We start from the raw sequence: 26491 nt of genomic DNA on the forward strand, positions 1-26491 counted from the left end.
CTGTGAGGAAGGAGGAACCAAACAACAAGAAGCAAAAAAACACACATTAAAAACAAAACATAAAAAACCACCAAACTAAAAAAACTACCGGCCCTTTTTTCGAGGCAAGACCCTTCTGTTCTTGTAGCAGTGAGTAATTTATGTTGGTTACACTTAAAAACAAAGCCTGACTTCAGAATCTCCCTATTGTATGACAGCATAAATGTATATATTTTTAGTCATTCAAATTAGCCATTCTTGCAAAACAAACAGCATCCTGTGATCTTACTATTGAACTAAAAAAAGATTCTGCAGCTGCTGTTGTTTTAGTGTAATCCCTGTACATTTGTCATAATAAAGAACAATCAACATTTCACAAGATGTAGAAAGAGGAAGGAAACAAAGGGACTCTTTCTGTTTTCAATAAGAGCTGCTGGAACCTCATTGAAAATCCTGTCTGTGGTAACAGACAGCTTTTGATGTCTGTGAACATATCCTGCTATTGTCCAAAGAGACTGTAGTCTCATGGCCCTATGAATTTCTGAAATTAGAACAGAAATATAGTTCTTTGGAAAACCAAAATCCTATCCAGGATTTTTGGAGTAATATTATGATTATGATGTTACTTGAAGAAATTAAAAAGTTTTAAATACTGTGATTTCATTCCTTTTCTGTGCTTTAAAGGTTTGCCATAGAAATGTGGTTTAGAAGCAGTATTTCATCTTTAATACAGCCTGGGCTTGACTGCAGGTCATGGAGACAGGCAATGGGTCACCTAGCAGACTCACAAGGGGAGTGGGGAGGAGGGAATATAGCACCACTGTTTGCTGGCATGCTGCTTCATATCTGCCTTAAACTTTTGATGTAAGCATATTCAGTTTTCATATTTGAGTAACCATCTGTCTTGGATATTACAGTTAAAAAATTAGGTCAGACTCTTGGTTAAATTTTAATTTCACCCTTCACGTAGATCAGTCCTAGTTTCTGATCATTTATAAGGGGATTGTGGTTCATGTTTCACCTTTGAATGGTGGTAAGGCTCAATAACTGGGATGCTGCTGTATGGAACAGGAGGCTTAACGAGATTCTGTAAAATATAAGGCAACTTGTTTGCATTCTGGGTAATGAAATAATAGAGAAATTCAGCAATGTCTTACTGCTTCTTCCTTTCTGTAAGTGGAGTCTTCGCTATTGCTTGCCAACTGACTGTAATCCAGAAGAGGAAGAAGTACAAGATGAGAGGAAAATCCATGTGAACTAATCATATACATGTTCTTGGTAGGAAAATATAGTTGTATTAAACCACACTAAGACAATCTTTGTTCCAGCTGCACACACAGGATTTTCCACTCACTTCCATGAATACTTTGTCTGTGTGTTCATAAAAAGAGTTCTTGTAGTCCATGCAGGAAGCTCAGAGTTTAAAAGTGCTTCAGAAGAGAAAAATACAAAGGAGCTAGTGAGTTCAGGCCCCACTCTGCTGAGGCTTGTCAGCACATGGGGTTTTGTGGAGCTTAATGGTAAAGCCCACAATTTCAGTGAATACCAAAGTGTTTTTACAAGTGAGTAAAAGCTCTCCAGCTTCTTCTGATAAAGCTCTACATTTCAGTGAGGCTTTAACAGGAATGTTCCTCATGCTTTACTCAGAATTGGAAGTTTTTCAAACTGTACAGACTTTGGAGAAGTTGCTTTCAATACAGCTCCTGGATTTTGCTGACTACAAAAGTAGAAGTTGTAATGCTGACAGCACCCAAGTAAAATCCCAGCTAAACACTTTCAGTTTCTGTGCTTGAAGCCATGAGGCTGCCCTCTGCCCCACCATGTTCTTGCCCTCTCTGGCTTGTACCCCTCTCTAAGAGAAAGAGGGATAAGAGAACTTTAGTTCCCTGTAGGAACAAAGGAATATTGCATCTTTCTCTTGTTCACAGATCACTTAATTTATGCTTATCAGGAATTAAGGTTGCGCCTTTTTGAAACTCACCATGAGTCTCTACCTTCGTTTGTGTTGAAGGGAAAATGCTGTAGATAATGGAACAGAGATAAAGATTATTTTCTCTAAAATCTGCCCAGGGCTATTGTGGAGTTTTAAGGATCTCTTGTAATTTCTGTAGCAGTCTTCTTTTTTGTATGTGGGGTTTTTTGGTCAGTGGGTGGGGGTTGTCCAAAGACCTAGGAATAAGATACACAGGGTCTTTTCCTTGGAGCATGACTGGAAGACAAAGTAACAAATAATTTCTTCCCATTGATCCATTTTCTCCCTCCCTCCTAGTTCTGCTTGTCAAAAGCTGATAAAGAACAATATGAAAAAGAAGAGAGACCAGAATACCAGCAGGAGATTTTGAGAAGAGCTGCTAAAGATTTGCCTATCTACACGACAACAGCATCGAAAGGTGAGATTAAGATAATTCTGTGCTCCTGAAGCTGCTCGTTTAATTCAGTGAAATTCATTTGATGTCACTGAATGAACAATCTATTAAGCACATATTGAAAGGCCATGACCTTGTTTTGTTATTTGTTTGGACTGGGCTTTTTTTCCCCCAGGAGAAACTGGAGTCCTTTGTCTCGGGATCTCAATATGGAGCTGCTCTTTAGAATAATTATAAGTTTGAAAAAAATCCATTTCTAGCAAGCAGATAGATGATAACATTTATCTCTAATTATAGCTATAAAAATAAACACAACAAAGAAATACAGTTAAATCAGCTAGAAATAGAGAAAATTAAACTTTTTACTCAATTTTATAATCATTAATATCCCCCTTTTAAACTTCTTTTTATGAGTGGTTCAGTAGTTCAGCAAGAGGAGAAACATCATACCTAAGGCTAGAACTTAAGAACGAATAAATGTTATTCCATTTCCATCTGTAATTCAGTACAAAGCTAGTTATAGGCTATTTCTGTATTTGCTTTTAATATGTATAGGCATTTTGATTCCAACTTGTATATGAATGATCTGTGAAACTGCTGTCTTATGCATATGTATATTCTTTAAAAAAAAATTAATCTTTTATATGTATATAAATCTGTTTTGCTTTCTTGAAACGAAGAACCCTGTATAGTTTTCCAAAAACATAAACTCCTCAGAATAACTGTTCCAAAGTTGTGACTTTCCAAAGTCTAAGGACGCCTGGCTTTTTTGAATTTAAGCCTCCCTTTAAGGGAATCCCAGTCTAAGTTCCTCAAGTGGTCTGGAAAGCTCTTGCCAGCTCTTAGCAGTTCTGCGTAGTTGTAGGTGTTGGCTTTCCTCCCCCTTTCAAACTGCCTGTGCTGGTGTCTTGTTTCCATTGAGAAGAGCCTGAAGGCTTGTTTAAAAATATCCAGGAAAGATGAGGAAGAGCTGATTTACTGAACAGTCTGCTAGATCACTCTGCGGTGAAGAGGATAGAGAAAGCTAATGCAGAAAGTTGGCTTGATGAAAGAACATGTTGTCACAATAGGATGTTGGAGTAACCTGTCCAGAGGTGAAAGCAAGCAGGCCATAGGGTATCAGTGCCAGAGGATGAAGGATGGGAAGACTGAGAAGCCAAAGAGTAAATGGACTCAGTACAGTAGTAATAGATTGAAGTGTTTAAAATACTTTCATATGTTACATTTCTTTAAAAAAAAATCAGGAGTACACATATGAGAGTAGGCACATGAAGGCCTGTGAGAACAGGTGTGGTAGGGGAGGGCAGGGAGCTCTTTAAGATTCAGTTCATGTTAAGGGAGAAAACCTTTGTAAAATTAAATGAGTTCTAATGACTTGACCCTTGCCACTTAAATGCAGCAATCAGATACTGTGATCGATGCCAGCTAATCAAACCTGACCGCTGCCACCACTGTTCCGCATGTGACATGTAAGTTACTGTATCTAAAATGATGGGGTTTTGTCTTTCCTGTGATCGTTTCAGTGTGTTCATGTCTTTGGTGTGTCAGCCCCTGCACAACAGATTTTACTATTGTTCCTCTTTCAGATCCTAACTACTTGGATTTCATGAAAGAGCAAAGTTCCTCCTGTTGGTGTAATATTCTTATTGCTGCCCCATTGTCCAAAGTGGCAGAACTTTCTAGGAAACCTGCTTGAGGCTTTGTAAAATAGTGCTTATATTAATAAATAAATAAAGTAAAAATCAGCAATTGAAAACAAGGAAAGGCAGGTCCAAGATAACCAGCACCAGCAAATGCTTATAGAACTATTATATCTTGATTTTTTTTCAGTGTTGAAACAGATGTGTGCTATTAATAATGCTAAAAATCTTAGAGATTGACAGTGGAATTGCATCCCTTAACCATTTCAAAGACATCCCTGCTATTCCCTAGCTTGATTCTGAATCATCAGACAAGTCTGAGGGCACTGAAGACGGAAGCTATGAGTGAGACTTCAGTAGGTTGAGCTTGAGGAAACGTAGTTAACTGAAGAACCTAATACATGTCTTTTGGCTAAAATCTTATTTATTAGCAAATACGGTGAATGTGTCTGTGTGTCTGAAATGTCTAGTGTCTCTCCTTACAATAGAACTGGACGGAAATGACATGTGACTGTTCACATTACCCACTGTGCTGCTCTTTTCCTCAATTAGCTTTAAACAAGCAAGGAGAAAACAAAAAACGGTAGTAAAAATAACCCGAAGGTAGACTTAGTTGGAGTGAATGCCAGGCTAACATACTTTACCCACACAATACTGAGGGGTCCTTACAGATTTGTTTTGTCTCAATGCACACATAAAACTAGGGTGGCTTAATGAATTATTATGTAGTGTTGCTCAGCAATGCTTCCTCTGTTAATTTAAGAGACTGTTCATAATTTCGCTGAATCTCACTCGGTCTTTTTGTGTGGAAGGACGGCTGCTATAGTACAGAGAATTGGCATGATTGAGAAGGATTTGAAAAAGATACAGTGGGGCAGAGTACTTTAAAGAACAAACAAGTAAACAAAAGAAAAAGAAAACAGAAAACCCAACTCCTCTCCCCTCAACCCCCAGCCTGCAGAAGCGAGAAGTATGTGCCTTAGAAAGAAAATGTATTTTTTGCTTTAACTTGCTGGAAATTCTCTTTCAGATGTGTACTAAAAATGGACCACCACTGTCCATGGTAAGTTTAAAAAAAAATAAAAATCAGTAATAATAATGAATTAGATCCTGCATGAGTTAGATGCTGCTTCAAAAATGCAACTTTGAAGTAAAACTTGATTTTTTTCACATAACTTCTTGAGGCTTTAATATGTGAAAATAAATCTTGCTCCTGATCTGTTGAAACATATTGTTGCAGGCCCAGTACCCCAAACCATGCAATTTCTCTTCATATAGAGAAACCCTAGTTAGTGAGACCTGAGATAAGTGGCATTTCTTCCTTTTGTTTACTTTGGTATTGTTACCAGGAGAAGAGACACCCACTACACTGTGAAAATAAGTTCTCAATTCTGGATGATACATAAGACCCACTCAGACAATTACTCTTCTGCAGTTTGTATTTATTGGTAGTCAGTAAAAATATTACTTGCTGTCGCTGTAAGAATACTCTATCAGTAGTTGACTTCTAGGTGGTTTTGTAACCACTGAAATTGGAGAGGCTCATATCATCTTCCATTTTGGCTATAGTTAGTTCATAGTGTGTGAGATGCTTCCTATACAGAATGTATGTATCATATGCTTTGCCAGCTCGTGTCATGTCCTGTAGAACTTCTTGGGGGACAAAATTTATGTGAAGGGCCCACATCATTTGGCCTGCGGAAGAACTTTATTCAAAATGGTGGCTTAAAATGCTTCTGTAACACTAGTGCCAGACTGCTTTGGACGTACCACTGGCGTCATACACATTATGCTCTCTAAAAGCTGAATGTATTGGGTTTTGGGGGGTTTTTTGTTTTGGGTGTTGTTTTTTTTTAATGTCATAGTAACCTCTTTCTCTTTCCCCTCCTTCTAGGGTGAATAATTGTGTGGGATTTTCTAACTACAAATTCTTCCTCCTGTTTTTAATGTATTCCTTACTGTACTGTCTGTTTGTTGCTGCTACAGTCTTGCAGTACTTCATAAAGTTTTGGACAGTAAGTTCTAAGGCTTTTTTTTGTTCTTCATTTGTTTAATTCTGGATGTGTTATTGGAAGCTGTATCAGCATGTTGTCACTCACCATTTACTCTGTTCCATAGTTCATTGCCATTAACAGCATCAATCAAAGAAGCAGGAGAACCTTCTGAATCTTAATGAATTAAATATATTACACTGCCCAGGATGAGTAATAGGAGGAAGGAGTTCTGATGAGGACACTGCAATTTCTCTGCTCCATCAAAATCGAATAGCACAGCTCAGGTTATTTTGAGACTATCGGATACAGATACGTAGGTATAGAAAGAACTGGCTGCATTAAGTACAATATATAGAATCGTGTGTGTCTCTGTATACACACACATGTGTATAAAAAATAGTGAGAAATGTGAAATATAAATAAAAGTTTTGTATCTTCCTAGACTTGTCTATGGATAATCTGCTACCAGATAAGGCAGATTAATTTCTTGGGAACTGACCAAGCTCTGTTTTGGAGTCCCTGTATAGGCATGTCTGAACTTCATACTAGTAGTTTTTGTCAGTCTAATATGGGTAGAATGCTAAGGTACGTATACAGTGTGAATGATATACATCTCCCTTGCAACTATAGTCAGTTGTCAAATGATTGATACCATACACACATCTTAGCAGATTTAATAACATCCATGTGAAGAGCAACCGTTCTTGTATGTCTGTGTTGTATTCCCCCTATCAATTTTGTTCCAGTCCCATTCCAGGCTAAACGGAGTGTCTTCTGGTGGTGGTCTCTTTCATCTCCAAAAGTTTGTGATTCTTTCTGTCTCTAGGCAGAAGAGCAGGTGATGGAATTCCTTTAATCAGTTTCCACTAGCTAGCATGGGAAAAGTCATTGTAAGTGAAAGGCTCTCCATCACATCTTTATGAGTAAATAACAGCACTTAGATGTTGTTCCTGTCAGTAACTGGGAAAAGCAGTCATTATCCATAGCTGTAGAAGGAATATTGGAGCAAAAAGATGTTGCCATGTTCAGGGTAAGAGAAGCTTGATCATGTACTCAGAATAGCTGTATTTTGAGACAGTTTGCATTAGACAGGTAGGATAAATGGTGCAAAAAGAATGTTTATGTTCACCTAAGCCTATGGGTCTTACCTGCCAAAGTACTATGTTTCTTTAAGTCTGTCAGTCTGTGTAGCAGCCTGTCACTAGAGAGCAAGGAACTATTTGGTAATTGAGCTGTCAGTATTGTGTGAGATGAAAGCCATGAGTGTATTTATCAGTCCTAGCTGTGGCTTGACAAATATTTCAAATGAAATGGTCTGATTCTGCTGTTTAGTCTTATGTGACTGTAAATAGATAAATTTTTAATTTGTGAATGTGCCATTCCCGAATCTGCCTGGCTGCTTTCCAGCACATGGTGTGCAATGTCTGATGAATCTGTAGATGTGCTCTTACATATTTACTGGTCAGTGCTTGAGGGTAAAAAAAAAAGGAATTTACTTTTTCATCTCACTTCATAAGTATTAGTGCAACAGAAGTCTGCAGGACATCTGACCACAATGAACATTTAATGGCATTTGTAGCAAGGCTTTTCCAAAGCCCATCAGACTGAATACTGAAGTAGACCCTTCAGCAGAGGGTGTAAACTTAAGAGGGATTTTTTTTCTCTCTCTCTTTGGTAATGAGTTAGTTGCTAAAAATGCATTCCTGCAACAGTGGGCTACTTTTGAAATGTGAGCATAAACAATGTAGTCATGTGCTTGCACTTGTTGCATTTGCTTTTGGGTATTTCCCAGACAGAACTTGGTGATGCCATGGTCTTACCATTAGAGTAGATCTCTGAATCACTGTACTCATATTAAATCAGTTAATTCACAAAGCTAATATTCCTCTGATTTTTAAAATAGCCTGATTGAAGTAGACTTCCAGAAAGAGGTGGCAGCACCATAATTGTGTAGGCTTGCAAAATTTACTATGTCTCTAATATGTAAGCTTTTAGGCAATTTCTTTTGACTGCAGAATAGAGTCCTGTAAGCTTCTCTCTACATCTGTATCCAGACTGGAGTGGAGTACTGCTGACATGTGCTGTCTGTAGACTGCTTCAACATATTGCAAATGCTCAGCTTTGTCTGATACAGCATCAGACAGATTACTGTTTTGACATTTTCTGTTGAGGCTCTCTAGATGTTGGTTTTGTCCCCTCAAAGCTTGACAGAAATGTTACAGTATGGCTTCAAACGGCAAATGTTCAAACAGCTTCAAACGGCAGTGTTTCTTTTTCTTTTTTTTGCTTCCTCACTTATGTTACTCAAATCATCATATATACTACTGTATATATCCAGTGTTGGGATGGAAGATGAATTGCTTTTTTGGGGGAGCGTATCCTTGGGCGCTTCAGACCTTGTAATAGTGAGGTTGTGAAGGTGTACATGCTAACAACACATTTTAGCAATCCAGTTTTTGTGCTATGGATAATACTTGCATGGAGACACAGCACATATGCAGATACTTGCAAACCTTGTGAGATATGCACACTTACCCAACTCTTCTGTTGAAGAGAGTCTTCTTGTTTCCCACTTATACATGCAAGACATCTATACTCATGCTCTCTACAGAAGTGCTGAAGAAAGATCTTGATACTGTTCATACAGTGATGGAACAACTACACTGGCTGTAAATGTTTACTACAGGCTTACTGATGTGGATGTTAAAATCTGTTTTATAGATTAAGGGAATATGAACTACTCTTTTTTTCACACTGATAACTACTTTTCCTATACACATAATGTTTTTATTTCTACCTAGGAAGTTGTTAAAGATGAACAGATAAAACCTCAGTTCAACCAAATGTATTTGAAATAAACACGAGCACTGGCTGAATGCCCAGTCCTTGATGCCTTGTTTACATAGTGCATGGTGGTACTTCCCAGTGTATATTTCTGTCTATTCTCATTCTTGCTGCACTCCCTCCCCCTTGAAAACCCTATGTTTTCCAGCTGTTTTCAGTGTCTTTCATTGTCCTCCAAATTATTTTGGTAGTCCTGAGTAGAGCTAATTCAGGGATGTGATAATGTGTTCTGGGTAGATGGCGCGTGCTTCTGCAAAACTTCAGTTGTATTAACAAAACAAAAAAAAAGGAGATTCCAGATCCTTAGTGAGAGCTCATTCCTCTTGCATGTACCCATAAAGACAAATACCAGATCTTTTGACATTTTTTGAGATCTAAGTTAGATCTAGCTACTAAAAAATGAGCAATCAGTCAAGCTTTAACAGCATGTTTTTTATTGTGGAATTTGTTTGAGGTTTTTTGTGACCTTGGTACATGCTCAAATGACTCTATGCTTTTGAAGGAGTTTGTAACGGGACTCTTTATAATAGTGACTGGCTTCAGTTTATTATGTTTGCTAAGTAGCCTACATTTTGTTGTGCAAATTGCTTCCTTTTCTAAGCTCCACAACTCTCTCACCTGCAAGACTCTGCTTCTGTACTGCTGAGCATAATGTTTTTATGTAACAAATGTTTGAAGTTTCACTCTCTTTTTAACGTGCTGTGGCTGCTAGAACACAACAGTGAATAAGCTTGTTATATACACTCAAAGCCTGCATGCTTCTCTCCAGGAAGGAATTAGCCTTTTTTTGAAAGATGCTTCAGTTCTGCAGCTGTCATTCAAGAATTTACAACCAGTGGCTGAAACTGGGTAGTCAGAAGATGTGAATGCTCCCTGGAGATCATGCAGATTAATAATGGGTAATCAAAAAAAATCCCTCTCTGGTTATAAAGCCACTGTTTAGGAAGATGCAGCTGGAAGTAAACCTGTATTTTCTGGCCCACAGAAAACACAAAGGCTAAGCTGGTACTGATATTAGAGTTTCAAAATGAAGAATTGGCCTGAGAATTCTTTATCGAGAACCATTTTGTTTAAATATGCAATTCCAAAAGAGTCACAGAAGTAGAGCTTACAAAAATGAATTAGGAAACTGGGGAATAATGCAGTGTGCTCTGAGGTAGGAGGAGTTATCATAGCTTTAACATGAAGCTTAGGAATAAGTGGCAATTTGAATATGTGTTTTGATAGCTTTGATTTCAATGGATCACGAAATACAACACATCCCTACAGCAGAGGGAAGAGGGACTGTTGCACAGACTGTCAAAGCAAAACTGTATCAGTGAAAAGGCAGTAAATAAGGAAACTGAATTTAGCTGGCAGTTCAAAGAGCTGGACTGTGTTATCATTTTCTTACTGTAGCATGATCTGATGTTAGCCAGCATTTTATAAATGCTGGGTGTATCTGCCTGACTCCACGGTAAATCCCAGGGCTCTTCCCTAGGCATTCTGTGCAGATTAGTGTAACTTAAAAGCCATACGTCTTGCCTACAACAGAGTCATTAAGCTCTAGCATCTGAGCTGAGATGACGAATACCACTCTTCAGGTATAAAGCTTGGAATTTAAAAGCTAATTTAAGCTTTCCTGTTTATTTTCTTATGTACTGGTTCAATTTCAGATGTTACACTGAAGATACATCCCACAAAGATATTTCAGTACTTGGAAAGAAGAAAAACTGCACTGATGTACTGATAGGTTCTTTGTGCAAAGAATGGCAATTTTTTTTTTTATGGTTTTGACTGAAACTACATCTAATGGTAATAGATGTGTTCTGAAGTTAGAAAGGTTTTGTAATTTATAAGCAATTCTTTATACCTCTGGAGTATTCTGAGCTTTTCAGACCTTTCTGAATGGTTTCGTCATACAGAATATTCACATAAGCATTACTTGTGATTCAGAGAATACACCTGGTGTAGTCAGGCTGCTCAGGATGAGGAACCACTTGGAAGTGATCCAGAATAGCTGTACTACTATATTTCAGTAGCAGATTTTATGCTTTGGAAGTTAGTAGTGTGCTCTTATGTACTTTCTCCTCCATTCTCTAGGAGAACAAGGGCTCAGACTGCTGTTGGGTGTTAGAAATTGGCACAGCCGAGAGCACCAACCATTTTGTTCTTAACATAGCCTGTGCTGTTTTCAAACACTTTGTCTTAACATAATACTAGTGTTTAATAATTGTCTTTGTTTGCGCAAAGCTTTGCCACAGGAAAGCTGCAGAGAATTGTCCAAAGGTAAAATTCAATATTGCTGTAATTATTTAAATACTGTTCCTGCTGTAATTTTTCTAATGCAGTCTTCCATGGTAGTTATTTACACCATCAGAGAAAGAAGGAGACTTGTAATGTGTTTCCTGTGAATATAGGCAGTGTACAGGGATAAAGATAATGCCCATGTGCACTTGATCTTAATTGAAATGTCTTTTAGTCTAAAAGAAAAAAATCGGCATTAGATAAGTGGGTATACTGAATGAGCTAGTGGAAAAAGTAATGGCAATAATGGTATTTAAGCAGCTGAATTAAAATAGCCTCTCTGCTTTCATAGTGCTGTTAAAGGTCAGCTACTTAAAAGTTCTGTGATTTTGAGGATATAAAAGCAGAATAGTATTGTTACAAATCCCACTGGCCTCTTGAAAGTGCAAGCCTAAAAATACCTAGGCTAGGGGGTGGAATTGACTATCTGATATGGGTGGGAGGTTGTATTTTTTTTTTTTATCTGGTGGCTGTACTGAAATTGTTTTTCACATGTATCTTCTGGTGATTCATTTCTGCCTAGTCAGACATGGCAGATTGGTTTTGGTAGGCACATGCTGGTTATTGTTGAAATCTCAGAGATCATAAGAAATTGAAGATCTGTCCCATGTCTTGTCTCTAGTTGTTCAGTCTTAGAAAGACAGTATGACAGCCTTTCCCGTTTTATGTTCCTTGCAGCAGTTCAGAGGCAGGTCCTTTGCTGGGAAAGGATTTGGACATTTTTGTTGTATTTTCTTCCCTTCAAATAAAGTGATTTTGGACATGCTTTCTCTGTGTCTCTTTGGCTGTGGGTGGACAGTTAACATTTTTTTTAGTATAGGAATTTTTTTTTTTTCCCCTTGCTCCTTACTATGCATTTAAAAACTAAGACATGAACACAGGTACTCATGCTACTAAACTCAGGTTGAGGGGTACCCATCAGCTTTTGAAGCTGTTGTATACCAGCCTAGCATGACATGAAATGCAAGCTGGGCTTGTGCTTTTTTAACTTTGTGAAAAGTGAGGTGAAAGACCTATACCAGAATGGGTATGGCATAAAAATATTTAATGACAATGCTGCATTAGTTGCTAAGAAGTGTTTATGTATTAATCTCTTTCTCTCTTTCTTCCCAGAATGAATTGCCAGTTACCCATGCAAAATTCCACGTCCTTTTCCTTTTCTTTGTGGCAGCCATGTTCTTCATCAGCATACTGTCACTCTTCAGCTACCACTGCTGGCTAGTTGGCAAAAACAGATCAACCATAGGTCAGTTAATTTGAATGTGGAACTGTTCATTGTCCAGAAAAACAAGTCAGTGGGGATGTGAGGTCTACAGGATATGCCATCACATATAAACAGTTTTGTTAAGTATTGTGCAATAAAAAGCATATTCACTAAAAGTAATTTAAAGGAGAAACATACAGGGAAATGAAGCATGTATAAGGGTCCTCTGCTGGAGCCAAACATTCAGATTCATGATGAATGTTAATTTCTTCTGTTTGTACTTTGGAGATCTCTGAGGCACTGTGCATTTTTGTGTGTGTGTCTTTTTTTATAGTGATAACTGTATTGCCTAATTGTTACTTGTCAGTAACCCTCTTGTTTTAATACTTTGAGTAGCTGGGTGGCCCCACCCAGGGTAAAGGCTCTACTGTATATTAGCATGCTACGTTTTAAACTAGATCCAAAAGAGTATTCTAATCCTGTGAGAGAAAATGGACCCTATTAGGAAGTGGCTTGTAAAAGCAGTGTTATAAAAATGGAAACACTGATGCACACTTCCTAAATAATGAAAGATTCACATGTTTTCTATGCCTACATGTTTTAAGGGCTTTGACCAGCATAAGAAAGTTATGTGCATGAGTTGAAATATCTAAAGTTCTTGCTAAATCAATTTTTAAGTGTTTCTTTCGGGGGGTGGAGGGGATAGGGACTGGTGGGTATTTGCACAACTGAGTTAAATCAAAATCTTACACCTTTCAATGGAAGTCAAATTTCTAATCTCAAAAAGTAAGTGGGTTGGTTAAAAGCTGAAATAATTTTCAGCTTGCTAGAATTTTTTGATGGAGGAAGTGTTTTGATTGCTTGACAGGAAGGCTGTTTGAGTCCTTTCTCTTTTAACATATCTAGATTTAGGGAATATTCAGTCTCCTTTTCAGCTTTGAACAGAATTTTAGCATATTCCTTGCCTAAAAGTCACTGGTCACAGTTGGTAACCCAGTACTTTTATTTACTGCCTGGATCATAGAATCCTAGAATAGTTAGGGTTGGAAAGGACCTTAAGATCATCTAGTTCCAACACCCCTGCCATGGGCAGGGACACCTCACACTAAACCATATCACCCAAGGCCTCATTTAACCTGGTCTTGGACACTGCCAGGGATGGAGCATTCACAGCCTCCCTGGGCAACCTATTCCAGTGCCTCACCACCCTAACAGGAAAGAATTTCCTCCTTATATCCAACCTAAACTTCCCCTGTTTAAGTTTTGACCCATTACCCCTTGTCCTGTCACTACAGTCCCTAATGAAGAGTCCCTCCCCAGCATCCCTATAGGCCCCCTTCAGATACTGGAAGGCTTCTATGAGGTCTCCACGCAGCCTTCTCTTCTCCAGGCTGAACAGCCCCAACTTTCAAGGAGAGCTGTTGGTATGAAGAGAGCAATGAGTCCTCCCAGTACTTCCCAGGGGTGTAACTGGACTGACTAGAAAACTGGTGGTGGCTTACTACAGCATGTGATGTCTATGTTTCTAATGTAATAGCTATCATCTTTCCCTGATACCATGGGATGCTCTTAATTCAACTGCAGGCCTTGGCAGAAGTGGCAAAATACTGTCCTGTATGGGTTCAGGTCCAGTGGTGCTTATGGTAAATTGCTTTTGAAAGAGGAAGCCACCTGCTCAAAGAAGGTTTCACAGGCCAAAGAGAGTACTGGCCATTGATGGATAAGGGGTGTGGTATCTTTGGCACTTTGGCATGCTGATGGTACTTAGCTCTGTCTCAGACCTTGGATTAAAGTAAAGAGAGAAAGATGATTGTTCTGCTTATGAGACTTTCTTACCTTTCTATTTTTGTCAGTAACCCTGTGATTGTTTTTGTAATGCTTTCTGATTACTCGAGATTACTTTCCCCCATCCCCCATAATATACATCAAGATTGTCTCAGCCTGCCCAACACTGTTTTCACAATAGATAAGTCTGAGTCTGTTTATCTTCCCTGACTCCTTATCACTTTAGAGATCCTGCATGTTTTTCTTTTACAGAAACATTCCGTGCACCTACATTTCGAAATGGCCCTGATAAAAATGGCTTTTCTCTTGGGTGCAGCAAAAATCTGAGGGAAGTTTTTGGAGATGAAAAGAAGTATTGGCTAATCCCTATCTTTACCAGGTATTCAGTCTGAATGGGAATGAATTGGGAATAAATTGATCCCATGGCTTTCACCTTGCTTTCCCTTCTCCTAAAAAAAATAAGGGACAGCTGAAATGCCAAGTTGTAAATCTTGCACAATGAATATTGGTGTTGAGAAAATGTGCAGGAGAAAACTAAGCAGATTGTGTGGGGTTTTCATTCAGTGACAAGGGTCTTCTAGATACAGAAATTTGGAAAGGTTTGAGAAGTGTATTTCAAAATTTATACACCTTTTGGCTATAGTACTACTGTCTAATTGTAAAGCAGAAATCAGCGACTCAGTCGAGATCCAAATGCTTGAACTTCAACTGCTTGATGTTGTTCAGCTGGAACAACATCAGTTTAAAAACACCCCCTCTTACCCCTAAGAACATTTGACAGCTTTCCTTTTGCTGTAGCTGACTGTTTCAGTATCAGAGCTGCCTGAAAAAGTGCATGTAAATAAGCAGCACTGCAAAAAAGAAAAAAAAACCCTTATGTAAAGCTGGTTTACAACTTCAGCTGAGCTGGTGTTAGGGAGTTGCAAACAAGCCTCTGAAGCTTGAAACAAGGCTGACCTGCTGCCCACTCCCACCACTCCTGAAAGCAGAAATAAGTAGGAGCAGTGTTTCAACATTGCTTTTGGGGACTGTATATCAGTTTAAAAGGTTGGTGAACCTATTTGTGAAGCTGAGGTCTGGTTGCAAGCAGCAGAGGTAATAAAAAGATCTTAAGTTGATTGGGCTATATTGTAGACGGATCAGGCTGTTTTGCCACCACGTTTGTCCTGATTAAACTTGCTTTAAAAGAAGGCTTAGCTAACCTCAGAATGATGGGCGGAGAGAAAAGCACGGCCACCAAAATATTATTTATGCTACAGCTTCTGGGGTTGTAAATACTACATGACTATGTAAGTCTGACTACATGTGCATGGTGGTTTATGGGAAGACAAGGACTACAGTCTACAGAAACAGTGTTTTTGAAATAGATAGGCTAGTGCTGTGCTCAGCAGTCCATACTGCATGGTAGAGTGGGAATCATTTGAGCTCCAAGATTTAATTAACTGATCATCCAGTTTAGTGGTTAGAACTGCCTTTTTCAAGTCCAGAGTTCAGTGCTGCACTCAAGTAATTGATTCAAGCCTGTAGTGTTTGCTTATCGCATGGGTACTTGTTCAGTTCATTAAAGTCAACTACAAACAGTAATTTGAATCTTTATTTCTGGTTTAGTTTGGGCGATGGGTGTAATTTCCCAACTCGTTTGGTGATTATGGATCCAGAGCAACTTGCTGTCTCAAGCCAAAATGAACCTGCCAAAAGGTAACTGTTGTATTTAAGATACTGATTTTGTACTGCTCCATACTTAGAGAAGAATTTGTTTCAAACTTATTTTTTAATGTTTCATACTTCTTGTCATCTTCAGAGTTACTTTGTAAGTCTTCAGAGAAGGACAGACTGGATCAAGAGTAAAAAGTATTGCTTGATGCAGAAAGTGTTTTCTTGATTTTGACCTATAACAGAGGAAACAGTAATACAGAAAAATACAGTCAAAAAAGTTCTAGGGGAGGCTGAAAAATGGTCCATGGGGAAAAAAAAATGCTTAAGATATTTTTTTGAATGAGAGGCTAGGTGGTATTTGTATTTCACCTCCTCTAGCATGTTGTTGTGGTTTAAACCATGTTTAAATAAGGGATGTTGAGACACAGTTTTCAAGAGTGGTTGATCATTGTGGCTATTTGCTGGCTTTTAACACTGGAGAGGTTTTAGCTCATTACTTGGGGGTGTTCACATTTGCCATTTTAGAAGCATTCTATGTAAGTTTTGTGAGTTAGTAGCTGATGTTGTGAGCAGCAGTCACCTGATTTATCAAGCATTAAGAGGTTCAAAGGCAATACTGTGAAGAATATGCTTCCAGTGCAATATAACCTGTGGAATTTACACAAGAGCAGGACCTTTGTGCAAACAGCAGTGTCCTTTTGCATTAGGAAGATTTTCAGCATAAGGCACTAGCATTTGCTGGTGGGATAAAATGTCATTAGGTTGTTCTTTTGAGATAGTACTGGTTAGTTTTTCTTTTCAACTGTGTGGCAGTAGCATTGTTGTTCTCACGCCGTTTCTTGTCTATCAGTCTGTGGTTTTCTCCATTAGAACTGTGAGTAGCCTATGTCAGGTAAGGGTTTTGACTGATGACCAGAGCAGGCATATAGGAGAATTAGGATTGGGAGCAGGAGGCCATTTTTAGTTGTCAGTATAGGGTTTTGTTTGCCTTGCTCTGAGTAACTAGAAATGTCTGAAATAAGCAGTTCCTGCCATTATGGAATTCCTGTTGACTTTGCTTACTTCTCAGCTCTGGACCAAATCAGTCCTTTCCTACTCGACCACTCAGTGAATCACAAAATCGATTGCTAACCAGTGACAGTCAGTGGGTGGAAAGTGGCCCTGAAGAGGAAAATGTTAAATCAGGTAGCTTGTGCTGTAAAACTTCTGATGATTCTATGGTTTTGCTTGTGGTGGGTCTTTCAATTTTTTTTAGGTCTAAATAGTCCCTAGGAATTGGTTGAAATCAAGTAGAAGAAAATATGTTCCATAGAATTACATCAGCATGTTTAGAAGTTAAGGGTAACTTGTGTCCCATGGTCTCCTCCAAAATGAGTCATTACGCTAAGGTAATGGATAGGTAATTCCTGCTTTTGCACTTTGTGTTGTAATACTGGATATTTTCCATTGGATTAGGGGGAGGAAAATACTTTTCTAAAACAGGCACAACATGATAAATGTGCTTTCTGGTTTGAAGACTTTGCTATTTGTTGTGCAACTCTGCAAAAACACATAATTGAGATTCTCTCACATTTTAGGTGCAAAAAAGCATATTATAGTTTCATTGGAAAGCTGATCTGAGTTTATTACTAACCAGCCATCTCAGTGAGAAACAGGTAAGACCAACATAATTGCTTGCCATTTCTGTATGTGTATGAGTAAACTAAAATAGACGTTTTGAAGTTAGAAGTTAGTAGTCATTGAGCGCAGAGGAGTCCTCTGAGTTGGATGAGTAATAGGAAGGTCTAAATAAAACTCAGAATGGCTGTTAAGAAGGCAAGAATGGGAGTAATGCTGTAGTGCAGGAAACGTGGCCTGGCTAGATCTGAGATGAGTCGTACTAGTCCTGTAATTTAGATTTAAGTGGATAGTGCTGGATTTGTTACCTGACCAGGGAGAAGAATCTAATCTGACAAATAGCCAGTTTCAAGATGAAGCTGTGTCTTGGGGAAGTACTGTTCTAAAGGAACAGCTCCTGAACTCTCTGGTTTTAATCATGTATTGGTAGGTATGCTCTGCTCTTATGCTTTTAAGAAGCTGTGTGCGCACAAGGAAGGTGGGTCAATAGGTAAATAAATAATGTGTCTGCGTAGGGACTGCTTCGTCATACTTGGAGTTGACAGTGATCTTTTATGTAAGAGCTCTGTGGGCACTTGGCAATTAGGAAATACAGTGAGTGCTGCTGCATGTATGAAAACTTCTGTGGTGTATTTCCAGTGACTAAACATTGAGTTCATACTGTGGTGAGCTTATAAGCTCCCTTTAAATTTTCCTTTCTGGAGGAGAAACATTTTACTTGGATAACTAGCAACTGTCGATGCTGAAGGCTGAGTCGTTCACACACACCCCTGCCTTCCCTCTTTTCCAGATGAGAGACAGAACTTGCAAAGAACTGCCATTGTCTTTGGACAGAAAACACAGTATTTGAGCTTTGTGAACTCAGTAATTTTATGATCATGCTTTTTCTTTAATAAGACTTCTGACTTAGAATCACTGTTTTGGGAACAGTTTTGGTTTGTTTTCAAGAAAAAAATCTGTCTTAAAAGGTCTTTGTGGGGGATGGTGTGATGCTTGGTCAGCCTGCTCAGTGTAAACTCATTCAAAGCCAAAATTAGATTAGTGGGTGGTACTTCTGAAAAACCTACTCAACCATGAGAACCCACCAGTGATGAGTTTTCCCTTCACAAACACGATATAAATGTGCAAATGCATGTCCCAAGCAAGGGACTCCATTCAGCCTCTAGCTATATAAAAATTAATCTGATCTTAAACAGGTTCCTAAGGCTTTATACTCTTCACAGAAAGGGACAGGTATCTTCTGAGAGTGTTCATCCCCAGCAGCCTTTGGTAGAGAATTAGAGCAAAGTCTTAAGCTTTCTTTCCACTGACCTACAGAGGGAGTGTGACTGGCTTAAGCTAGACAATTAACTGATAATAGTTTGGGATTAATTTCCTTCCTATCCTGCCTCTCTTCCTAAACTCAGACCAAGTTTGATAAGGGAAGGTTGAGTACTTTTTGTGTCACTCTTGCCCAAAATGCTGTAGTTTTAAAAAGTTGTATAAATAAATGTGCATAATTTCACCCAAAGCAAAAGCATTTTGGTGTTACCTCACACAACAATTAACTCAGTAGCCCAGTGATCCAGCTGTTTTGAATTCAGTTGGATTTGATCACAGTTTCTGAAGGCCAAAATGGTTAATTCCTGTCCTCTTGCAATCGTAAGCAACTGTGCAATAGCAGTGAGATCCAACATCTGTTCCATGCACTTTTGTATACTCTGGAACAGAACAGTAGTTGTATTTTTCAATTTTTAACACACACCAGAAGCAGTCAGAGTCATGGCTGAAAAATAAAATTCCCAGATTATTCTAGAAAAAAGAATGTGATTGGCAAAGGAAGGTCAGTTCCCCAGCCTCACTAAGGCAAATGGCATTTGTGTCCCCGTATCTGTCAGTTTGATTCAAAATGAATGCACAGTTCTTGTCAATCAGAGATTCAAGAGACTTCAGCCACAGGTCAGTGGTGATGGATTGAGGTTCTCAGTGCAGATAATTTTCTAAAATACAAGCTGTTTAAAACAAGACTAAAACAAAGCAAAAAATTCTACACCTCCCAGAAAGCAATTTCAAGCTGACATTACCTTCACTGCTGTCCTGCATGAGCGGTCTGTAAATGAAGTTACCTACCTGCATTTTTGTAACACACTGATCTGTTTTTCAAAACTAATGGTACAATTTAATTAATTACCTTTTTTGTTTCACTAGGTTTCTGCAACGCATCTTGTGCTTGAATATTACTTAATTTTGTTTGGAAGAAGTTGATCTGTAAAATATGGAACACAAACATTTTGGGAAGAGACAAGAAATTGAAGTTTCTGCACAGTACAGTGGATTCTTGTAAGCACTATTACAGAGCAGGGAAGTTAAGACAGATGCCTTAAGATTCTTAATGTGCATTTATGCAACACTGAATTATATACTGCTACCAAAGGGCCAAATCCTGAAGTGCCCTGCTTGGATGCACAAGGTCCAGAGTGGGGAACTATGCATTTCTGTTATGTTGCAGTGGTGGGGGTTGATTGCAGAGACGCCTACCCCACCCACAGGCAAACTTCTTACCTTAGGCACTGCAGAAGTCACGTCCATAGCAGGTCTCTTCAGCAACAAAGAAAAAAGACAAAGGAGAAAAAAAAGGAGGAAAAAAAAAAGGGAAAGAAAAAATCAACATAGAGCATGGACAGTGAGTCTGAAGTGGGACTATTTGTAGTTCAAACACCAGAGGATGGGGAAGGGACTCGATGAATTCTTTCTTCTCCCCTCTTCTGTTAACCAGTCTACCCCATGATTATAGCTCTGCAAGTCTTTCAGGACTGAGGATTCCTTCTGCTGGCTATGCTTTGGAGCAAGGCAATGCCAACAGTGTAAAAGCCTTTTACTTGGGTGTTGCTTTCTTGCTATAGGATTGATACCTCTCCTTATTTTAACTTGATTTATTTAACAATATCAAGAACGTAGCTTAAAGAAGCAAACTTGTTTTTTTGTTGAAAAAAACATGATTATTTTCCAACACTTGTCTATCAGCATACAAAGAAAAGCCAATCCAAAAATGAATTAAGAGTTCTTACATTTTCTGATAATGTTTGCAGCGTTCTATATAAGGCAGTAACAAAATGGTAAAGTACCCCTGAGGAAAACTTTATTGTAATTGTGTGTTGTTAGAAAATGGAACTGGAAGAGTACTGCTTTTTCTGTGGGACTCTTGATGGTTTAGAAATACTGTGTTATGTATTTGTTTTATCTTTTTTAATAAAGGCACAATTTTTTATTTGCTCTAAAGTACCATATAAACAAACATCAAGTACTTATGTGAAAATTAGTGTTTGCTTGTACATCAGTATTAACGCACTGAAAATCTGTAGCCTTTAGTCTGCCATCTTCAAGTCCAGTTTGTGATGCTGAAATTGCTAAAGATTGAGTGCTTCATGCAGAGATGTACCTGTTCCCAAAAGGCAAAATATTTCCTGTGTGCGGAATAAAGTCCATCCTAAGCTCAAGACAAACGGCAAACAACAGGGGTGGTTTTCCCCTTGCTCCTCTATAGAAGATTGCTGTCTCCTCTTTGGGAGGTGTTAGAATTTTGCACCTGGAAAAAATGACAAGTACGACTTCCCTGAGTGTAACTTTTCTGATGTTCAGCTGATGCTGATAATAAACAGATGTGAGCCCTTTTCATACAAACTGAAGGTAGTAGTCCAGTAATATGTTTATGATGGATCTAATAAGGTATCGAGTACTGTAAGGTTTAAAACAAGTTGGGGTTTTTTTCTTTGGAAATAATATTTTTTTCTTGGATATTAATCTTCTAGAACAAGAACACTTTGAGAACTGATGAACATGATTTGGTCACGGTTGGATGTTCTTGAGATAGAAGTAATGGTCCAAACTTGCGTGTTTTATAAAAGTTGCAGAATGTTTTTTCGAGCTTTGTACAAGGAATTTTGCATTTGCTAACTTTAAAACTTACAAAAACATTTGCTACACATTAAGCTGGGAGGTTTGGCTTTTTCTCAAGTGTCAAGTGAGAAGTGCTCATCTGAACATCAGCTTGCAGCAGTAATGCACTAGGAAAATTTCTTGAAGGAGATGATAGAGATAGAAGGCTGCATGTTTAAGTGGCTTGTTCTGAATACCAAAATTTGCAGCCCCAAACACTGGTGGAATTTTAATGGAGGACCTAGGGTATCATATGGCTTTTACTACATTAGTGTGTTACAGCTGAGGTAATACATACATGCTGTCACTGTTTAACCCTGGACAGCACCTGGGTACCACACAGCCACGTGTTTGCTTCCCTTGTCACAGTATCACAGTATGCTAGAGATTGGAAGGGACCTCGAAAGATCATCTAGTCCAATCCCCCTGCCGGAGCAGGAACACCTAGATAATGTTACACAGGAATGTGTCCAGGCGGGTTTTGAATGTCTCCAGGGAAGGAGACTCCACAACCTCCCTGGGCAGCCTGTTCCAGTGTTCCGTCACCCTCACTGAGAAGAAGTTTCTTCTCAAGTTTAAGTGGAACCTCTTGTGTTCCAGTTTGTACCCATTACCCCTTGTCCTATCATTGTTTGCCACTGAGTAGAGCCTGGCTCCATCCTCGTGACACTCCCCCTTTATATATTTATAGACACTTATAAGGTCACCCCTCAGTCTCCTCTAAACTATAGAGACCCAGCTCCCTCAGTCTTTCCTCATAAGGGAGATGCTCCATTCCCTTAATCATCTTAGTTGCCCTGCGTTGGACTCTCTCCAGCAGCTCCCTGTCCTTCTTGAACTGAGGGGCCCAGAACTGGACACAATATTCCAGATGGGGTCTCACCAGGGCAGAGTAGAGGGGAAGGAGAACCTCTCTCGATCTACTAACCACCCCCCTTCTAATACACCCCAGGATGCCATTGGCCTTCTTGGCCACAAGGGCACAGTGTTGGCTCATGGTCATCCTGTCGTCCACTAGGACCCCCAGGTCCCTCTCCCCTACACTGCTCTCTAACAGGTCGTTCCCCAACCTATACTGGAACCTGGGGTTGTTCCTGCCCAGATGCAGGACTCTACACTTTCCCTTGTTATATTTCATCAAGTTATTCCCTGCCCAACTCTCCAGTCTGTCCAGGTCTCGCTGGATGGCAGCACAGCCTTCTGGCGTGTCAGCCACTCCTCCCAGCTTAGCGTCATCAGCAAATTTGCTGATAGTACACTCAATTCCCTCATCTAAATCATTGATGAATATATTAAATAATACCGGTCCCAGTACTGACCCTTGAGGCACTCCACTAGTTACAGGCCTCCAACTAGACTCAGCCCCATAGACTACAACTCTCTGGCTTCTCTCCTTCAGCCAGTTCGCAGTCCACCTCACTACCTGATCATCCAGACCACACTTCCTCAATTTAGCTGTGAGGATGCTGCGGGAGACTGTGTCAAATGCTTTGCTGAAGTCAAGGTAGACCACATCCACCGCTCTGCCATTATCCATCCACCGTGTTATTTCCTCAAAAGGCTAAGAGATTGGTCAAACATGATTTCCCCTTGGTGAAGCCATGTGGACTGCCCCTCATAACCCTCTTATCCTTGATATGCCTTAAGATGGCACCAAGGACAAGGTGTTCCATCACTTTCCCAGGGATGGAGGTGAGGCTGACCGGTCTATAGTTACCCAGGTCCTCCTTCTTGCCCTTTTTGAAGACTGGAGTGACATTTGCCTTCCTCCAGTCCTCAGGCACCTCTCCCGTTTCCCAAGACTTGGTAAAGATGATGGAGAGTGGTCTAGCAATGACTTCCGCCAGTTCCCTCAGCACCCGCGGGTGCATCCCATCTGGACCCATGGATTTATGGATGTCCAGATTGCTCAACTGGTCTCTAACCCATTCCTCATCGACTAAGGCAAACTGCTCCGTTGACCTGACTTCATCTAAGGTCTCCGGGGTACAGGGCTCTTCAGGACTGCCTGCAGCAGAGTAGACAGAGACAAAGAAGGCATTCAGTAACTCTGCCATCTCTGTATCTTCTGTCACCAGGGCACCCATCCCGTTCATCAGTGGGCCTACATTGCCTCTGGTGTTAGTTTTATCTGCCATATATTTGAAAAAGCTCTTTTTGCTGTCCTTGACCCTTCTCGCCAGGTTTAATTCTAAGATTTAATTCTAAGGATGCCTTAGTCTTCCTAGCTGCCTTCCTACATCCTCTAGCAGCAGCCTTATATTCTCCCAAGTGGCCAGCCCCTCCTTCCATGACCTGTAAACTCTCCTCTTCCACTTGAGCATACCCAGCAATTCCCTATTTAGCCACGCAGGTCTCCTGGCCCTCTTCCTTGACTTCCTACGTGTCGGGATGCTCCGATCTTGAGCTTGGAAAAAGCAATCCCTGGTGGGATCGGGAGAACCAGACAAAGGTAAAAGCCCTGGATTAAGAACAATTTAATAACTAAAATAAAGCATAATAATAATTTTAATGAAAAGGAGGGAGAGAGGAATAAAGCCCAAGAACCACAAGTGCTGCACAGTATAATTGCTCACCACCTGCTGAGTTGGGGAGGGCAAGCAGCTCTTTGGCAATTGAGCTCAAGCAAACTTTGGTACTGCTGCTGGCAGTGGCTGGGGACTATCAGGGGGTACTCCAGGAAATGGGCCCTTTGCCCCATCCGCTGAAAACTTGCAGTGACTGCAGCAAGAAGAGCAGGGGGAAGATGGATCCTGAGAAACCAACTGTTCATTGTGCTAGGTCATGTTGTACATGCTGGGTTTGTGCTTTAACATACTGTGCATCAGCATTCTTGAAAATACCTAGATTGCCACTAAAAGTAACAGCCCTTAAGCTTTTAGATCCATCAAATTACTATTGCAAGCCATAAGTAGTAGTTATTGCAGGATAGCTGACATTGGCTGCAATTAGAAACTATGCTTTAGTAATTCTGTTTTTTTCTTTTAAAAAAATCCCCATACACACACAAGTCATATATGCAGAATGTTACTGAACTCCCGGTGTAAAAAAAAAGAAGCCTGAGGCAGGGCAAGATTTCAGTGTGAATTGTCCTCTAGGTTTCTGAAATGTCTTGTGATGATAAACCTGTACCTGTGAACATGAGGAGGCAGAAGATGCATTAATAGAAAATACTTAAAACTTTTTTCCCTTAGGATTATCTATTTAGAGTGCACACCACACACCATTGCTGCTTCTACCAAAGGCACTTGACAGGGCAGGAAGAAGGGTTGTTTTCTGTCGTAACAGGCTTCCTGCAGTGTCACCCACTGGTTATGTACATCACAAGCCTTTGATTAAAAACTTCCACTTTAAATATTCAGAGGGTTATTTTAGAGAGTTTGGGAACTTCTATTTTTAATGATTTGAGATTACAGTAACTTTGTTAAAGCTGTCTCTCGAATGTGGAATTTGCAGGTTCCAAACTGCTTTTGGTACTGTTCTTAGAAACCATCCCTATTCTCCAGGGTGCTAAATGGCTATACTATTCAGATACTGTTCCTTCCCTCATTTGACCTCTTGTGGCTCTTCTGTTACTGCAACTAATCTTCCAGCATTTGGAGGTTTTGGTTACGTTCGGTACTATTCAGTATGCACTCAAAGAAGTTCTTGATTGATCTAAGTATGGTCCACTTCTAGCTTACCAGAGCCCCAAGAAGAGTTAAAGACCAGCATTTACAGCAGCATTAGTGTCTGGCAGATTTACCAAGTCACAGATTCTGACACTGATTAACCAGACCCACCTGGATCTGAAGCACTGACTGACCATATTTAATAAAAAAATTAAAAACAATTTTGAGCTTTATTAAGTTCTATGAGGCCACCGTATACAGCTGAGGCATCCAAGTATGCATTTCCAGAGGCTCCAAGCAGCAGCTACTTTCACTCCATGCAGATAAAGTCAAGTCTTTCACAGTACCAACCAAATAGCTAGGTGTGCACCACCATCATGAGGCTCTTTTAGCCCTAAATGGCACCAAAGAGGGCAGCTGCATAGGAAGTGATTTAACACTGAACATGCTTAGTACAGTAATTTCTATCAATTTATTTTGTATATATAGACAGCTTTTTATATTTATTTTTCTTAATTCCATCACTCATGAAATGTAACAAAGCTGCAAGTTGTAGTCATTTTTAATGCAGATTCAAACCAGTGTTTGGCTGTTTTCTGCAGAAATTACTTGAATCTTATTTAAATGAGGTAGTGAAGTCTGACTGTTTACAGGATTGTTTTCTTTGGTTTGGGTGTTTCCCATACCCTGTCCTAGGAACCAGCATGTGCTCAGCAGTCAGGCAGGTGTGTTGGGGAATGAAGTGCTGGAATCACCTTTGTTGGCACCAAAGCATTAACAGCAACATGCAGATTTCCCTTCCCTTTACGTTGCTTAGCTGACAACTCTCGTGCTTAGCAAGTTCCTTTCTGATCAATTTACAGTCATCAAACTACCATGGAAAGAGGCAGCATCCCTGCTGTGACACCTGCCCCCTCTTTAACCTGGACAGCTGAAATGTCACTAGGTTCTCTCTGCAGTTATGGTTGTATTTGCCAACAAGGGTCTTTAACATTTGCACTACTCACAATGTCCCAACTGTTCTACTTCCATGTGCTTGTTTTTAATTGTGCTGCCTAAACTTGTCGTGAGCTGTATTGAAATCTGAGGTGAAGTGTAAAATATCTATGTAATAACAGCACATTTTATTTTTTTATATGTTACAGATAGGACTAGTCCTATGCACAGAGAAAACATGTTGCCATTTATTACTTGAAGTAACTTTTTAAAAGGGGCTTTTATAAATTACTTAAATACAAAATCACACTGCTTTGCCTGGAAGTTCCTTTATTTTTTAATCATATTGTGCAATTTCCCCATATGTATACTCTCCCACAAATGTCATCTTAAGCCATTTATAGCCACTAAAAGTGCATTCAAGATTTTGTACATCAGTGTTCAGACCTGTTCATATTTTTCCAAATTACAGTTTGTGTTGAAATAAAGAGTTGTACCATTTTAGGCCTCTTTTCCAATGTGATAAAACTGAATGGACTTGACACTTGAATTCACCAGTGAATGCAACATCAACTTAATAAAAGAAGTATGTGAAAGAATCTGAAAATGGCTTAGCTGTAGCATGTGTGTGTTGGATCAGTGAGAAAACCTGCCTGGT

The 26491-nt window shown here is 39.5% G+C and overlaps 1 protein-coding gene across 5 annotated transcripts in view; it reads left to right on the top strand.

Moving 5' to 3' along the window:
• Positions 1 to 19965, top strand: part of ZDHHC20 (zinc finger DHHC-type palmitoyltransferase 20) — a 42623-nt gene extending 22658 nt beyond the window's left edge. For 2 of the 5 annotated variants that reach the window (XM_062615213.1, XM_062615214.1), the window contains exons 4-13: positions 2249 to 2369; positions 3745 to 3814; positions 5016 to 5048; positions 5880 to 6000; positions 12223 to 12355; positions 14351 to 14477; positions 15707 to 15796; positions 16824 to 16939; positions 17332 to 17409; positions 19559 to 19965. In XM_062615213.1, coding sequence (XP_062471197.1) covers positions 2249 to 2369; positions 3745 to 3814; positions 5016 to 5048; positions 5880 to 6000; positions 12223 to 12355; positions 14351 to 14477; positions 15707 to 15796; positions 16824 to 16939; positions 17332 to 17369 — 849 coding nt within the window. In that variant the 3' untranslated portion in view covers positions 17370 to 17409; positions 19559 to 19965. The remainder of the gene's footprint in view (positions 1 to 2248; positions 2370 to 3744; positions 3815 to 5015; positions 5049 to 5879; positions 6001 to 12222; positions 12356 to 14350; positions 14478 to 15706; positions 15797 to 16823; positions 16940 to 17331; positions 17410 to 19558) is intronic. The other 3 variants (XM_062615215.1, XM_062615216.1, XM_062615217.1) reach the window with 3 other exon arrangements.
• Positions 19966 to 26491: the final 6526 nt, after the last annotated feature.

Source organism: Pezoporus occidentalis, unplaced genomic scaffold (genome assembly GCF_034315485.1).
Source record: "Pezoporus occidentalis ecotype Australia unplaced genomic scaffold, CSIRO_AGI_Poc_V1 ctg18, whole genome shotgun sequence".
Lineage (NCBI taxonomy): Eukaryota > Metazoa > Chordata > Aves > Psittaciformes > Psittacidae > Pezoporus > Pezoporus occidentalis.